This window comes from Anabrus simplex, chromosome 3 (assembly GCF_040414725.1).
Source record: "Anabrus simplex isolate iqAnaSimp1 chromosome 3, ASM4041472v1, whole genome shotgun sequence".
In the NCBI taxonomy this organism is placed as follows: Eukaryota; Metazoa; Arthropoda; class Insecta; order Orthoptera; family Tettigoniidae; genus Anabrus; species Anabrus simplex.
In genome coordinates this window covers 143,269,478-143,287,583 of record NC_090267.1, presented here as the reverse complement: position 1 = coordinate 143,287,583, position 18,106 = coordinate 143,269,478, and the positions used below count along the sequence as shown (strand labels likewise).

Below are 18,106 nucleotides of genomic sequence, written 5' to 3'. Positions count from 1 at the left end.
TGGATCATTTGGCAAGGGAGTAAGGGGACGTGAATTTAATACCGCCTCTATATCGCAAAGAATAGTGTAGGTTTCTTCGAAAGTTAGCACACGTCTCTGTGTTTCAGTCAGCAAATGTCTTTTCATCATCTTTACAGCTGCTTCCCACAATCCCCCAAAGTGGGGTGACCGGGGAGGAATGAAACTCCACTGTATCTGCTGCTGTGCGAGTGAGGAGGTAATGGTCGTTGACCCCTTTTCCAAAAAGGATTGGATATCTTGTAGTGCGTTCGCTGCTCCAATGAAATTCTTCCCATTATCAGAGAAAAGCTGCTTGCACAAACCTCTTCTCGCCGTAAAGCGTTGCAATGCAGCTAAGAAAGCTTCGGTCGTTAGCTCCGACACCAACTCCAAATGCACTGCCTTGGTACTGAAGCATGTAAATACAGCTACGTAACTCTTGTAAGTATGAATGCGGCCCCTTCTGTGGCTTTCTCTTACAGATATTGGACCTGCATAGTCCACTCCTGTGGTAACAAAGGGTCGAACAACTAACGTAACCCTTTCTTTTGGTAAATCTGCCATGCGTACCTCTGGAACTGTAGGATGGTAACAAAAGCACTTCAGACACCTCTTGACAATCCTTTTCGCTTCTCTTCTGCCACTGATAGGCCAATATCGTTGTCGAGTTGCATGTAGCAGTTGCTCTGGGGGACAATGCTTCAGACGACGATGTTCATTTTCCATGATCATTCTGGTGATGTGATGATTTGCTGGTAGAAGCACAGGATGTCTCTGTTCTGATGTTAGCTCAGAAAAACGAAGCATTCCTCCAACCTTAATCAATCCGTCACTATCCAGAAACGGACTGAGTGACTTTAGAGAACTCTTCTTTGGGAGGTCTTGATTATTAATTAAGCAATGTAGTACTTGAGGGAATGCTTCTAATTGTGTCCATTTGGCTACCTGCTTCTCTGCTTTACAAGTTTCTTGTATTTCTAGTGAACCTTTTTTCCTTTCCGATGGTTTGAGTTTGCAGTTATAAATGAATCTTTGACAATATGCTACTATACGGCATAATTTCGGAAATGACGAGAATTTATTCAGTAGAATGCTGGTTGATGTTGCTGTCAACGTAACTGCTGTGACCTTCAGCTCTGGTAGTTCTGTTTCAAATTCTTCTGAATGCTCTGGTTGTTGACGTTGTGTGCGAAGCCAAGAAGGTCCACTCCACCACAGCTCTTTATCTTCGAGTTCTGCTGAAGTAATTCCTCTTGAGAGAAGATCAGCTGGATTTTCAGTCGAAGGAACATGCTTCCAGGTGGTTGCATCAGTGGCTTCTTGAATCTTTGCAATCCTGTTTGCCACAAATGTCTTCAGCAGCCTTGGCTCAGTGTTGATCCATCCCAAAACAATTGTACTGTCACTCCATAATCTGATCTGACCAATTTTTTCTTTCAAAGCACTCACTGTTGTTTTGACAAGTTGTGCAAGAAGAAGGGCTGCCTCCAATTCGAGTCTTGGCAACGAAATGGTTTTTAAAAGAGCTACTTTTGTCTTCGCACAAAGTAAATTGGAAATGTAGAGACCACTTTGCATTTGACAAACTGCATAAATGCATGCTCCAAAAGCCTTCTCTGAAGCATCACTAAATCCAAACAAATCAAAAGAGCCAGAGCAATTCCCAGGATTTATGTTTCTCATAATTCTGATGTTGTTCAGTCTTTCTAATGACGTATAGTACTCGTTCCAAATCTGAAGGTGCTCTCGAGACAATGGCTGATCCCAATCAAATCCATCTACCCATAAGTGTTGCATCAACAACTTCCCTTTGATCAGTACTGGACCCACGAGTCCTAGTGGATCAAAAATCTGTGCGATTTTGGAGGCGACTTCTCTTTTGGATCTTGGTGACTGCTTTGTCAGCTCAACTCGAAACTGAAGGCAATCTTGTGCTGAGTCCCAGAGGAGTCCAAGAGTCTTACTAGCTTCACCTTTGTCTAAAACCAGTAAAGTCCCTTCGTCGCTTTTGCTCTCCAAATCCTGCAAGATCTCTTTGCTGTTGGACCTCCATTTCCTCAAATGCATTCCACCACTCTTGAGTATATTTTGTATTTGCCGCCGTAGCCCGATCACGTCTTCTAGAATGTCTCCACCACTTAAGCAGTCATCCATATAAAAATCGTCACGAATAGCCTTTGCTGCTGCTGGAAATTCATTTTCATGAAGAGTAGCCAATTCATTTAGGCACCTCATGGCATGGTAAGGTGCTGATGCTGTTCCATATGTTACTGTATTCAACTGATAGATCCTCACAGGGGCTGAAGATTCCTCTTTCCACAAAATCTGCTGGAATGCTCGATCTTCAGGATGGATGAGGATTTGCCGAAACATCTTTTCCACATCTGCCGTCATGACGTACTTATGGCTGCGAAATCTAAGTACAATGTGAAAAAGATCTCGCTGTAAATTAGGTCCCGTCATGAGCTTGTCATTGAGTGATGTCCCGAGTGATGTTTTTGCCGAGGCATCAAATACCACTCTGACCTTTGTGGTGTCACTATCTGGACGTACCACTGGTTGATGGGGTATGAAGTATGAATTTGGTACATCTTGATTTTGGTTTGTTTCAGTCAAGCTCATATGCCCTAGTTTTTCATATTCATCCATGAAATCTGCATAAGCTGTCTTGAGTTCGGGGTGTCTGCTTAACCTCTTGACTAATGATTCTAGTCTGTTTAGTGCGTGCTTTCTTGATTCTCCGAGGATGACATCTGGCTTGATAGGGAGCCTTACGATGAATCTACCTGTTGTATCTCTCGAAGCGGTGTCCGTGAACTGTCTTTCACATATTCTTTCTTCTGATGTGTAATGTTGAATCTCTGGAATTGCTTCTTGTTTCCAAAATTTCTCCATCTGATCTGATAATTGTTGATTGCTAATTTTCATGCATGTTGTTGTTGATCCTTGTTTGTTCTCAAAAACTTCACCACCTATAATCCAGCCTAATCGGGTGTTTTGCAGAGCTGGTTGTCCTTCAGCTTCATTCTTCGGTGGACCTATGACTATTTTCCAATAAAGTCCAGCACCAATTAACATGTCGATGTCTCCAGGCTTGTTGAATGTGGGGTCTGCCAAGCGAATATCCTTTGGAATAATAATCTTGTCCTTCTTGATCTCCAACTGTGGCAATCGTCCTGTTATAGTTGGCAAAACTAGAAATTCTGCTTCCACTTCAAATCCGTCATTCCTTGAAGCGAGATGTACTCTCGCGATCCTTTTTGTTTCCACTTTGGAACAATCTACTCCAATGATCTGTGTGTTTGTCTTGACATTCGGTAAACCAAGTTTCTTATACAGACCTTCCTTTATTAGATTCGACTGAGATCCCGGATCCAGTAAGGCTCGGCATGTCATTCTTCTTCCGTGAACATCTTTCACATCAATTAAAGCTGTTGACAAAAGTATTTGTGATGTTATTCCTTTCGCCAAGTTCACATTGAGTGAAGCAAGTGAATGCTGAGATTCGACACACAGGTTTATGGGCACTTGATCTTCTTTGAGATTTTGTTTCTGTTTGTCATCTTCCTCAGCATGTAAAAGTGTGTTGTGAAGAAGTCCACATTTCTTACATTTTGATCCTCTGCAATTTCTTGCAATATGTCCTGGTTTCAAACAGTTATGACACTGTCCTTTTCCTTGAAGCAGTTTTCTTCTGTCTTCAACTGATCGTTTAATTAATTCTTCACATGTAAAAATGAGGTGACTTCCACCACACAGATTACAGCTTGCCTGAGATGTCGTCATAACAACTTTCTTGCTAGGTTGTCTGTCCTTCGGATTTGCCTTCGTGTTCAATGCCTTGGTTTTGTTATGATTTAAAAGCATGTATGATTGGGAACGCTCAGTTAAAAATTTCAAGAAATCATCCAATGTTGGCATCTTCTCTGGAGTGTTGCCTTTCACCCTTTCCTGCCAGTCTCTTTGCTCAATGAAATCCAGCTGCTTCTTTGCTAGATGAATAACCAATGTGTCCCAATATTGTACCGGTTGCTTCATTGCTTTTAATGAAGCCATGTGAGTTTGAATATGAAATTGTAATTGCCTGAGTGATTCAGATTTGTTCTCTTTAAAAACTGTAGGAAACTTGAAAAGTTCATCTAGATGTGTCTCGATTATCATCATTTGATTATCATATGTATCTACAAGTAAGTTCCACGCACTTGTGTAGTTTTCTTCTGAAATGGTAAAACCTTGAATGACTTTGCGTGCCTCGCCCTGCAGAAGACCGATCAGATACTGATATTTTTGGATGTTTGTTAGTTGAGTATCATTATGAATGGTTGACTCAAAACTGTTCTTAAAAAGCAACCATTTTGTGAATTCGCCGTTAAATTCCGGTAATTTAATTTCTGGTAATTTATGTATTCTTCTGTTATGATGTTGTGGAACTTCCCGTTGATGAACAGCGTTGTTTACTGCCGTGTTCATTTGAGCTAGTAAATTATTTTGAACATCCTCTGCTTCATCTAATATCGTTTGCAGTTGTGTAACTGCGCGGAAATAAATAGATTCAAAAAGCTCTCGCTCTCCCTCATATTCCTCTTGAAACTGTAGTGCAGCTGTTTCATCAGTGATCTCTGTTTCCTCAATTTTAATTTGTACTTCTTCAAAAGAATTCCATAGCTCTTCACATTTTTTAATTCTAACCTTCGCCTCTGATTTTGACGTGTCAGCTGTAATCGACTTTATTATTCTTGTTAACGTGCCTTTTACTCGACTACGCGATTGTTTCAATTTCGTTAGCTGCGACATATTGAAATTAAGGTTATGCTGTGAAAGTTCGAAAGGATTGCGTGAAGGTTATGTATAAGTTCAAAGGAATCGTGTTGCTGAATTGAGGTTATATGACAAAGGAATTTGGATATTTTATATTTATGACAACAGGAGGATCAAAGGACTTCAATTATCATTTTCTTATTATTATGTTGATCGGTGCATGTGTATGTTTGTTTACACAAACATGCGCTAAGAGAAAGGCTAGAATCTAAGAGTACCGTATGTATAGCAAGGATGGTGTATATGTCAAAGAGACTCACGCTCTCACGGAGATTCTTGCTTTGAGCGGCTAAGAGAATGTAAAACTTGAAATCTTGTCGCTAATTCTTTGGATGTACTAAGTACGAAAACTCGAATCGTACTTGCCTGATTACTGATTTATGCTGCAATCCGTTGAAGTTGTTGGCCTCAGCGGTCTGATCTTCGTTATGAACGAGAATGCAATATCCGTGAATGATTCCACGAATTCGAGATGTGTTGTATTTTTGCTCCGATGCTTAACCTCAATTGCGACGCATTGTTTTCACTTCTGGATTTCACTTTTCATTATCTTGCTTGTATTGAACATCTCAGGTTATCGAGAGCCGTGCTGTTGGGCGCCAATGTTTGTTTTTGATTTTGAAGTAAAGCAACTTGGTACTTCAATACTTTATTGCATTTGATATGTCTTAATGATGCGATATCACAACTTGATGACGGACATGACTGTTACATGCGTAACCATTTTCAACAATACAAAATCATCTGACCAATCGGAAATAGGCTTAGAAAGTGCCAACTTCAATTAATGAAATAATTTTACAAAAATGAAAAGTCTCTTCATAACAAATGTTGGACAAGAAGAATGACGTTCATTTGATTTTTGTTTAATAAAAGTCCACCTTGTTTGTTTTTGAATTCTTCTTAAATATGCCATCGCCTATCCAGCCACAAACCTCTGGTTACATAATTGTTTAAATAAATGTCCAGATATAGCTACTGATTGGCCACCATGGATGTACCGCCCCTAGGTACTCGTGTGTTGCCCGGCTGAGCGACCTCGGAAAAGGGGACAGTCTGCAGGTAGCAGTAAAATTTCTTTCAATGTGCTTCTGATCATTTTATCAGCGTCTTTTAGAAAAGTAATTGGCATCTAAGCCAGTTCAGCAGTTTGCAATGGGTAAATAAATCCTGTGACATCTTATATCGTTACAAGATATTTGAAAAAGATCCATAAAGCTGACATCCCCATAAGACCCATTATCAACTTCAGAAATAGTCCGACCTATGAAGTATCTCTGTTCATTCACAAATTCCTCAAATCACACTATCATTTTCAAGCCAATACATCAGTAAAGAATTCCAAAGAATTCTGCAATAAAATGATTTTTTTGCTATTTTGCTTCACATTGCACCGACACATGTAGGCCTTATGGTGACGATGGGACAGGAAAGGCCTAGGAAGCGGCCATGGCCTTAATTAACGTACAGCCCCAGCATTTGCCTGGTGAGAAAATGGGAAACCAAAGAAAACCATCTTCAGGGCTGCCGACAGTGGGATTCGAACCCACTATCTCCCGGATGTGAGCTCACAGCTGCGTGCCTCTGATCGCACGGCCAACTCATCTGGTGCAATAAAATTAAACACTTTAATTTATCCAAACACCACACTCTTATTTCATTTGATATACTAACATGTATGCTAATGTGCCCATTAATAACACTGTACAATTAAGACCAATCTTTCCAAATTCAGCAATTTATGAATAGGCAAAATAGATGAATTTATTTGGATTCTGATATAACAATTGAATAACAATTTCTTCACTTTCAAAATGTCATTTACCAACAGATAGGTCTTCCCATGGGATCACCAGCTTCAGGGATCCTTGCAGATATTTACATCGATCTTTTAGAACATTTTCACATCATTGGTAAGATTAACGGCATTCAACACTGGACACGCTATGTAGATGACACGTTTGTTATTTTAGACTCCCGTGTTACAAACAGCAACAAGTACTTGAATTTCTCAAGTCCACTGACCCACATATAAAAATCACCACAGAGACTGAAAACAATAATGCCCTTAATTACCTGGACTTAACAATTATGTGCAACTGCAACAACACTTTATCCTTTAATTTATACAGGAAACCCACCCACACCATCAATCAATCAATCAATACTGATCTGCATTTAGGGCAGTCGCCCAGGTGGCAGATTCCCTATCTGTTGCTTTCCTAGCCTTATCCGAAATGATTTCAAAGAAATTGGAAATTTATTGAACATCTCCCTTGGTAAGTTATTCCAATCCCTAACTCCCCTTCCTATAAATGAATATTTGCCCCAGTTTGTCCTCTTGAATTCCAACTTTATCTTCATATTGTGATCTTTCCTACTTTTATAGACGCCATTCAAACCTATTCGTCTACTAATGTCATTCCACGCCATCTCTCCGCTGACAGCTCGGAACATACCACTTAGTCGAGCAGCTCTTCTTCTTTCTCTCAATTCTTCCCAACCCAAACATTGCAACATTTTTGTAACGCTACTCTTTTGTCGGAAATCACCCAGAACAAATCGAGCTGCTTTTCTTTGGATTTTTTCCAGTTCTTGAATCAGGTAATCCTGGTGAGGGTCCCATACACTGGAACCATACTCTAGTTGGGGTCTTACCAGAGACTTATATGCACTCTCCTTTACATCCTTACTACAACCCCTAAACACCCTCATAACCATGTGCAGAGATCGGTACCCTTTATTTACAATCCCATTTATGTGATTACCCCAGTGTAGATCTTTCCTTATATTAACACCTAGATACTTACAATGATCCCCAAAAGGAACTTTCACCCCATCAACGCAGTAATTAAAACTGAGAGGACTTTTCCTATTTGTGAAACTCACAACCTGACTTTTAGCCCCGTTTATCAACATACCATTGCCTGCTGTCCATCTCACAATATTTTCGAGGTCACGTTGCAGTTGCTCACAATCTTGTAACTTATTTATCACTCTATAGAGAATAACATCATCCGCAAAAAGCCTTACCTCCGATTCCACTCCTTTACTCATATCATTTATATATATAAGAAAACATAAAGGTCCGATAACACTGCCCTGAGGAACTCCCCTCTCAACTATTACAGGGTCAGACAAAGCTTCACCTACTCTAACTCTCTGAGATCTATTTTCTAGAAAAATAGCAACCCATTCAGTCACTCTTTTGTCTAGTCCAATTGCACTCATTTTTGCCAGTAGTCTCCCATGATCCACCCTATCAAATGCTTTAGACATGTCAATCGCGATACAGTCCATTTGACCTCCAGAATCCAAGATATCTGCTATATCTTGCTGGAATCCTACAAGTTGAGCTTCAGTGGAATAACCTTTCCTAAAACCGAATTGCCTTCTATCGAACCAGTTATTAATTTCACAAACATGTCTAATATAATCAGAAAGAATGCCTTCCCAAAGCTTACATACAATGCATGTCAAACTTACTGGCCTGTAATTTTCAGCTTTATGTCTATCACCCTTTCCTTTATATACAGGAGCTACTATAGCAACTCTCCATTCATCTGGTATAGCTCTTTCGGTCAAACAATAATCAAATAAGTACTTCAGATATGGTACTATATCCCAACCCATTGTCTTTAGTATATCCCCAGAAATCTGATCAATTCCGGCCGCTTTTCTAGTTTTCAACTTTTGTATCTTATTGTAAATGTCATTGTTATCATATGTAAATTTTATTACTTCTTTGGCCTTAGTCTCTTCCTCTATCTCAACATTATCCTTGTAACCAACAATCTTTACATACTGCTGACTGAATACTTCTGCCTTTTGAAGATCCTCACATACACACTCCCCTTGTTCCTTAATTATTCCTGGAATGTCCTTCTTGGAACCTGTTTCTGCCTTAAAATACCTATACATACCCTTCCATTTTTCACTAAAATTTGTATGACTGCCAATTATGCTTGCCATCATGTTATCCTTAGCTGCCTTCTTTGCTAGATTCAATTTTCTAGTAAGTTCCTTCAATTTCTCCTTACTTCCACAGCCATTTCTAACTCTATTTCTTTCCAGTCTGCACCTCCTTCTTAGTCTCTTTATTTCTCTATTATAATAAGGTGGGTCTTTACCATTCCTTACCACCCTTAAAGGTACAAACCTGTTTTCGCATTCCTCAACAATTTCTTTAAACCCATCCCAGAGTCTGTTTACATTCTTATTTACCGTTTTCCACCGATCATAGTTACTTTTTAGAAACTGCCTCATACCTGCTTTATCAGCCATATGGTACTGCCTAACAGTCCTACTTTTAAGACCTTCCTTTCTATCACATTTATTTTTAACTACCACAAAAACAGCTTCATGATCACTAATACCATCTATTACTTCAGTTTCCCTATAGAGCTCATCTGGTTTTATCAGCACCACATCCAAAATATTTTTCCCTCTGGTTGGTTCCATCACTTTCTGAATCAGCTGTCCTTCCCATATTAACTTATTTGCCATTTGTTGGTCATGCTTCCTGTCGTTCGCATTTCCTTCCCAATTTACATCTGGCAAATTCAGATCTCCCGCTACAATCACATTTCTTTCCATGTCATTTCCCACATAGCTGACTATCCTATCAAATAATTCCGAATCCGCATCAGTGCTACCCTTTCCCGATCTGTACACTCCAAATATATCAAGTTGCCTGTTATCTTTAGAAATGAGCCTTACACCTAGAATTTCATGTGTCTCATCTTTAACTTTTTCGTAGCTTACAAATTCTTCTTTCAACAGAATGAAAACTCCCCCTCCCACCTTTCCTATCCTATCTCTACGATACACACTCCAGTGCCGTGAGAAAATTTCTGCATCCATTATATCATTTCTCAGCCATGATTCAACTCCTATTACAATATCTGGTAAATATATATCTATTAAATTACTTAATTCTATTCCTTTCTTTACAATACTTCTACAGTTCAACACTAACAATTTTATGTCATCCCTACTTGATTTCCAGTTCCCTGTTCCCTTATCACCGCTCCCTAGGCCATCCCGTTTCCCTGAATGTACCTCCCTATTACCCTTCCAAACAAATTTCCTAACTTATACGTACCACTGCGGTTTAAATGAAGGCCATCCGAGCGCAGATCCCTATCTCCTACCCACCCATCAATAACATCCAACAAACTTCTGTGCACCCAGACATATATTAGAAAGCAGCTTACAATAGCATGGTACTCAGAGCATTAACTGTTCATTTATCTTGCAAGAATTATAAAAAAAGAAATTAATACTATTCACAATACTGCAGAGCACAATGGTTTCAGTAGAACCTTCATCAGCAGAATCATCAGTAGATATTACAGACCCAAGACTACCCTAGAAAAGGATTCTGCTCCTAAAGAGAAGTTTTCCACTTTCACTTTCAATAATAGCTGCATTTACCGAATTTCTAATATCTTAAAAAAAAAAAAAAACTAAAAAAAAAAACCACAACATTAAAATAGCGTTTAGAACCTCCCACACCAACTCCAAACTCATTTTCAATCCACACACAATAACATTAATAATAGATATTTGAACTCCGAAGTTTACAAATTAGAATGCCAATCCTGTAATTCCAGCTATGTAGGTCAAACAGGCCGCAGTTTTGTCATAAGATAGCCGAACATCGCAACGCTCTCAAACATAATCCTTTCTCAGCTATGAGTGAAAATCATAAAATATCCAGCCACGAATACACATCAATAGATGAAGATCTTAAGATCTTGCATTATGAGCAGAAAGGCACCTTGCTCAATGTACTCGAGAGCGTCCACATCAATTTAGATCAGTTTATGAACCCCTCTCACAATTTAAATGAAATCAATGAAACAAAGAACATTCTACTTGAAACATTCATTCCATATATTTGTCAGAAATTCTGTAATAAAAACAAGCCCCGCCTCCTTCTTTCCAACTTACCACCACACACCCCTCTCCACCCTCTCCCCACCAAACCCTGCACCCCCCTTTCCCCCTCCACTCCTTCCATCCTCGCAAACACAGCTGAGGCAACAATAGACACAATCGTAAGAACGGGACCATTAACTTTGAAAAGGCCAGGCCATTTCGAAAGGACAACCACCTGGTTAAGTACCATAAGTTTAAAGTTTCATCACAATCATTTTACATTTATTACTTATCAGCCTAAGTTTTTCACACAACCTCATTTTTTCTATTACAGATTGGAACTTCATTGATGGTTTTCACTATGGTCACGGACAGTTTACCATGCACCTGTTATTTTCTCTAACACAGCTTCTCAATTTTGTTGCTGCCCTCCCGACCATTTAAAATAAGACAAACACGCCTAGCCAACATTGGTAACAATCATCAAGAATGGGACCGCTAAACTGAGAAGAAATTGAGAAGGCTGCTATTCTAAAATTTGAAATTTATCGGCGTTTTTCCACCACACTGTTACATACATTTCACCTGGCACGCTGTCTCCTCTCGAAATTGGATTCTCAAGCTTTTCCACTCCCCTCCTAGCCATTCGTGGTGATGGTGATTACAGAGACAGACTGGCAGTTCTGAATTTTCAAAACAGTGATTTCATCCTGTTTATTGAATTCATCAAACTGCAAAATTTTTAGACTAAGAGGTCCTCACTATGAGCACTTATTGTTCATTTCTGTCTGTATCATTTGTTTTCATTTGTTTTCCTCTTAGGTTTAACATACATTTTAGATTCAATTGTGTATAATATTGACCTTATTTTGACTGAATTTGTCTCAAAGAGTTATTTATTGCTCCATCTAATGATGGAAATGTTGTATATTGTATTCTTATTTCTGTCCTGTCTCTTTTGTTTTTCATTTCTTCCTTCATTATGTTTTTAGCACATTTTTAGCCTGTACTTTGTAAATAACTTTAAACCACGTTATTTCACTGAAGATGGCTCAAACGAGTCGAAACCTGTTTGAATGTTATTATTCCATCTAACGATGGAATTATGTTATGTATTGAATACAAGGTTACATTAAATTTTTCCTTTGTAAAGCTTATATCATGTTATAACTTATTCTGAAACTCAATGGAATCCACAAAGACGCACATGAGATGCTCTCAGTTGGTAAAATTATTTTATTTACATTTATCTACAAATTAAACACACACATAACCTTGATCACTGCTGTCACAACAAAAGCACTCGCATCACAAACTGCCATTTAAAAACAACTGAATAACACAGCACATAGAGGTTAAAACCTCGGAACACACAACAGTTGACTGCTTTAACACTAGAACGGCCGAACATTCCTCATACCTATAAAGGCCGCAGGCGGTCATTTTGACCGCTGCCGCTTACTGACATATACCTAGGATCCAGGATCTGAGAAACATGCGAATGTTCAATTATTTATTTTAAAACAACATAGTTAACCATTAGGATATATTGTATACAGGTCAATCCATTGTTAAATATTAATAATTGTTCATATTATATCACTTCTGATAGGTAACAATGAAATATTTCGGCGGACTTGCTATTGAATGCCTTTGTGAAAAATTATGATAAAAATAACGGTCTCTATTTGTTTACAAGCCTATTTAGGCACTTGACAAGCAACTCATGCAAGTTATTACCTTACACGAACATTTTCCACAGACTACTTTGTTGCACGAAGAGCATGTGTCAGAGGTTTTGTTCTGTTTACAATTGGAGTTCACTTGACATCGTCGTCGCTTTCGTCTGGCATATTGAACCTGAATCTGAGGCTCAGGCTGAAGTGTAGGGAGTTCAATCAACCGGGATCTTGTCTTCACAAAATCAGATCTTAGTTGTTGTATTACTTCAAGAATATAATTATGTCGAGAGATTCTCTGTCCTGTAACTTCCTTGTAGACTATCCATGAATTTATTGCTGTTAGATCAAGTACGTTATAAAATACATGTACAGGCCACCTTCGGCATCCAGCTCTAGTGGAGTATTTACGCGCCATTTGATCAACTACATCCACACCATACTTAGTTTCGTTATAAAATTCAGTAGTACTAGGGAGCTTCTTGTTATCTTCACTGACTTGAACGCTTGGATGTAGAGTGCTTAGCAAAAGCACATTCTTGTTCACTTTTCCTTGATATACTGTGAGAGTAGTGTGATCTTCCTTCTGAAGTACGACAGTCTCGTACAGAGTCATACGTAGTGCTTTGATTGACACCGGGATTTCTTTCCTCACCCGATTGATTGTTCCAACAATACTAGTTTTCTTCTCTTTCAGTCTCTCAGCCAACTTTACCGATGTAAAGAAGTTATCAGTGGTCACGTTACGTCCTTTCATGAGGTATGGGTCCATAAGTTTCGTGACAACATTTTCAGGCAGTGACTCAATGGCGGGTCGCATTTCGTCTTTCCCAAGATAAGAATCCCACTGCACACATACTTAGATTCAACGTCTACCAGTAGCCAGAATTTTATGCCAAATTTATCTGGCTTGTTGGCCATATACTGCGTGAACCTGCACCGAGCTTTGCTGGGGAAGAGTTGTTCATCAGCTGTGACATTCGCTCCTGGTTTATAGCACGCATAACAATTCTCAATAAATCTATTCCAAATAGCCGAAGCCAAAGCAAATGTATCTGTCTGCAAACGAGTGGATCTAGTTTTACGGAGATCAAAGCGCAAATACCTTAGAATTTCTTTGAACCTGTTTCTTGCCATAGTGTCAGTGAAAACAGGGGGACCCCATAAAGAAGACCACATATGATCTACAGCTAGACTAGTAAGTTTATAAGCTCCACGGGCATATAACAAAGCAATAAAAGCATCTAATTCTTCCAAAGAAATAGACCAATTATTATCCGTTGTCTGTCTACGAGCTTCGGTCTCTGTACACATCTTTATATGCTTCAACATGGATGCGTCAATGAATAAACACCAGGCACTAACCTTGCTGTTAGTCTCTACGTTACGCTTAGCGTGAGAAGTAGGCCCTGCTGCCTCTTTCAGTACATTCTGAGCAGCCATCCTTCCAGGGGGGTTCCCACTACTGTCGACAACAGTCCAAATAGTTGTTCCATCATTACCACATAACTGATCCCCTGGTGCAAATGAAGAAGACTTTACGAGTTCATGACCTCTCCCACCTCGCCCCCTTCCTCTTCGAACAGGTTGCCCGCTGCTAAGAGAACGTCCTCTGCTGCAAGATTGATCACGGCTGGTTGAAGGAGTAACTGCGTCTGTCGTAGGTGCGAAGTCCACTGTGTGCATATTTTCATCAGCCGAATCACCATCACTATCCGACATATTATCACACTGTTGAGTTATAAAATCCTCATCGTCACTCATTGCGTCTATATCTGATAATGTATCTTCGTCACCTGATTCGTCTTCTCCTAGCTTTTCAAGTTCTGCTAATAATTGAACAGGAGTAAGTTTTTGCCGCCGAGCCATTATTGCGCACTATACGACACAAGGGACAGGCACTAACTCGTCCACTCGCAACCACTGCTAGAGGCATACTATTTAGTTACATCATACGCCCCTATAGCGCCACTTGTAAATATATCACAGGAAGCAAGCAGTGAGCAGAATAGAGCTCTCCGTATCAAGGAAGTGAAGCGGTCAAAATGACTGCTTATGGCCTTCCTAGGTATAAGGGACAATATTGGTGTTCCCTTATTATCTACGGATGTAATTTTTGGCGTGAATGTACATAACCCTAAAAGATTAAAAGTCACAAAAGAACAACCTCGTGCGTAAAAAATTACGAGCGTGGAAATACCTTGAAATTCGCTAACGGTCAAAATGACCGCTCTGGCCGTTCTAGTGTTAAAAGCATGTCGCACCTTGCTACACAATAACTCTCTTCCAACAACTCACTTAACAGTAACTGCCAAATAATTCTCAATAACTCGTTTAACAACTAATTTCACCGTCAAGATCGTCTCCTTATTATCTGCCCGACCAGGCTTCTAGAAAGCTACAAAAGAAAAAAACCAACTACCTTTGTGAAAATTTCTAGTGTCTAATACATAGATTATAACGTACAGAATATTCTCCATCGTTCTAGTGCCTATTACCATTCTGAAAGTTACAATGTGTTTCACAGTATGGATTACAAATTATATACAGGTAAACATAAATTAGAATATTAATTTACATGTATTTACATTAATGGAAATGATATAAATGTCTATGTACAACACATGTTTCATGACATAACCTCACACACAATACGCTCATTCGACTACGTAAATATTAATAATAATACTTTCATGACATAACCTCACACACAACGCGATTGTATCGTAATAATAATACAAATACTAACTGGATGCAACACTTCACAGCCATACATACAAGTAATGTCTGGCTCCATGGCTAAATGGTTAGCGTGCTGGCCTTTGGTCACAGGGGTCCTGGGTTTGATTCCCGGCAGGGTCGGGAATTTTAACCCTGATTGGTTAATTTCGCTGGCATGGGGACTGGGTGTATGTGTCGTCTTCATCATCATCATCATCATCATGACACACAGGTCACCTTCGGGCATCAAATCGAAATCTTTTATAGGACGAGACACTGCGTGGCAATGTGCACTTGCATGCACTTCGCAGTTTTGTCAGCACTACACTGTCCTGCCTTACTCTGCCCTGCTCGGCGGCCAACTGCAGTCTCAATGTACATCCCGACTATTACTCTTATTACATTTATTAAGGAATATAGTCTGACAAATGACCAGATCTTTTTCAAAGTTTTATTTAATTTTTCTATCTGGTATATTCCCAGTAAAATTCATAATAGTGCATATGGATTTGTTCAAAATGATCAATACAGACAAACACAGAAACCAGAATCCCTAGTATTATTAATCTTACCTGAAACAGTGAACGAATGCTGGGTTGGAAGACAAGCGAGTGGTTGAGCAGGAATGAGTGCAGTAATGGTTGTGGATAAACAGCAAGTCGTGAGATTAGCCCGGTAAGATGTAAATTCACATACAGGCTATTTGTCATCATGCCCTCCAACTTGCGTAACAAGACATCCAGGAATGGACCTGTATATACAACAACAGTTCATACAGTCCATTTCAAAAAGAAACAAATTTACATGAAAGGTTCATCACTAGCATTAATGATATTCTATATTTCTGTTCATTAATTACTTTACAAATCAAAAAGAATTACTTATCTATAAGAAGGACTGAAGCTAACAATTCCAACTATAATCACAGGAGTGTTTCCATATTTCAATTGTTTTGTTCACAGTTATTAATTAATCATATTACTACAGTATAAGAATTTCCAACAAACAGTATGACAACAAGCTAAGTTGCATTAGATGATTAGGCAATCACACTTAAATTGAAGAGATTAACCTTTTAACTGTGCATGACGTATATATTCATACGCTAAATGTTACAGGGTAATGGGCATGACGAATACATACAACTCGTATTTTACTGCGAATATCTCCTGGGTATGACGAGCTACTTTGCCGCATTGTATATTCAGATCAAAAATTGGATGTATGGCTGTTCAGGCGTTTGCTCTATTGGTGGAAAAATATCTAATTCCCTTCATGGGAATTTAGTATTACCATTTGGCATTGTATATTGTCGTCTTAATTGATGTTTTTCCCGCACGATGGCAGCAAATACCACGTCATGCTTCTTGAAGCTTATTTGTTTTTATTTTACAACCGTGCGGTGCTACTTGTCCGCAGTAGACCAAATATGGCAGCATCTAGTTCAAACCGTAAGTTCGAAATGCTGAAAAAAGACGAGATTATTCAACACTTAGAGAATGATTGTAACAATTTATCTTCTCAGAAATTCGAAGACGAGTGGTTTGATACAGATGAAGGTGAGTCTGATAGTGAAAGTGGTTCAGAGAATGAGAATGAAGAACAAGATGAACAACATGACGAATCGCATGAAGGCGAAGTGCTAGACATGTTTCAACCTTTCTCGCCGCGTGGTGTTTCACATCAGAAATTCGTATTTTCTGGTGCTAGTGGTGTAAATGTGGACTTTGACGATGGATCCAATGTGTTGATATATTTTGAACAGTTCATAGGCGATGATATGTTTCAACTTATTGCCGAACAGACCAAGGTGTATGCTGAATAGTTTTTAGAAGCCCATCCGAACTTGAAACCATGCTCATGAGCGAGAGATTGGGTGGATACAAATCCAACTGAGATAAAAACTCTAATTGGACTTCTAATGCTGCAGAGGATAGTTCAAGAGCCAGAAAACAGTATGTACTTCTCAAAACGGGAAAGTATCGCAACCCCTTACTTTTTGAAAATTATCTCTGAGAAAAGATTTTTTCTTCTCCTGAAGTTTCTTCATTTCTCCAACAATTCCTAATTTGATCCTAACCTGCACAACAAAAAGCTCTATAAAATTCAGCCAGTACTTGATCACCTACAATCAAAATTTTCTTTCTTATACACTCCTGAGCAAAACATATGTGTCGATGAGTCCCTCCTTCTATGAAGGGGACAATTGGGCTGGGTGCACTTTATTTCATCTAAAAGAAGCAGATTTGGCATGAAATTCTACAAACTTTGTGAAACTGCATCTGGTAATCTGTGGAATTTTGTAGTTTATACTGGCAAGGACACAGTGTATGGTCAAAGATATCCTGGTGAGAATATTTCGTCCAGAATTGTAGTAGAAGTTACTCACAACCTTCTAGATAAAGGGTATTGCCTCTATCTGGACAACTGGTTTACTAGTCCAAGACTAGTGTAGCAGAAATACTGATGTTGTGGGGACTATGAGAATCAACAGAAAGGAATTTCAGACACAGTGAAGAGGGCCAGACTACAGAAGGGGGAAACAATTGCAGCCTTTTGTAAAAAGTAAATGATCATGAAATGGAAAGATAAAAGGGATGTTACCTTAGTCAGCACAATCCACGATGACAGCATGAGTGATGTTCAGACAAGGAAAGGAGTAATCCATCAACCATCCCTTGTTCTAGATTACAAGAAGAATATGGGAGGAGTAGATAAAAATGATGGCCAAGTTCCCAGCTACAAACTTGCCAAAGAACGCCTAACGAAATATTACCAGAAGATGTTCCGTTACCTGATGGTTCTGGCATGTTTGAATGCGTTTATAATGTATCAAAAAAAAAAAGGAGGACGCCTACGTAGACTGGACTTTCAACTGACCTTAGCAGAGGACTCGTCTTCAATCAGAGGAGTGGTAGAACAGCCGCCAAAAGGATGTCCTTCAAAATCCAACACCTTATCGACTACTGGGGCGCTGCTTGCTTGATTTTGTTCCAGGTACATCG

The 18,106-nt window shown here is 39.2% G+C and overlaps 1 protein-coding gene across 2 annotated transcripts in view; it reads right to left on the bottom strand.

Annotated features, from left to right (window-relative positions):
- The window catches only part of LOC136866081 (FHIP family protein GK23746), a 607,505-nt gene that overhangs the window by 224,876 nt on the left and 364,523 nt on the right, over positions 1-18,106 (bottom strand). For both annotated transcript variants that reach the window (XM_067142738.2, XM_067142740.2), the window contains one exon: positions 15,674-15,852. In XM_067142738.2, coding sequence (XP_066998839.2) covers positions 15,674-15,852 — 179 coding nt within the window. The remainder of the gene's footprint in view (positions 1-15,673; positions 15,853-18,106) is intronic.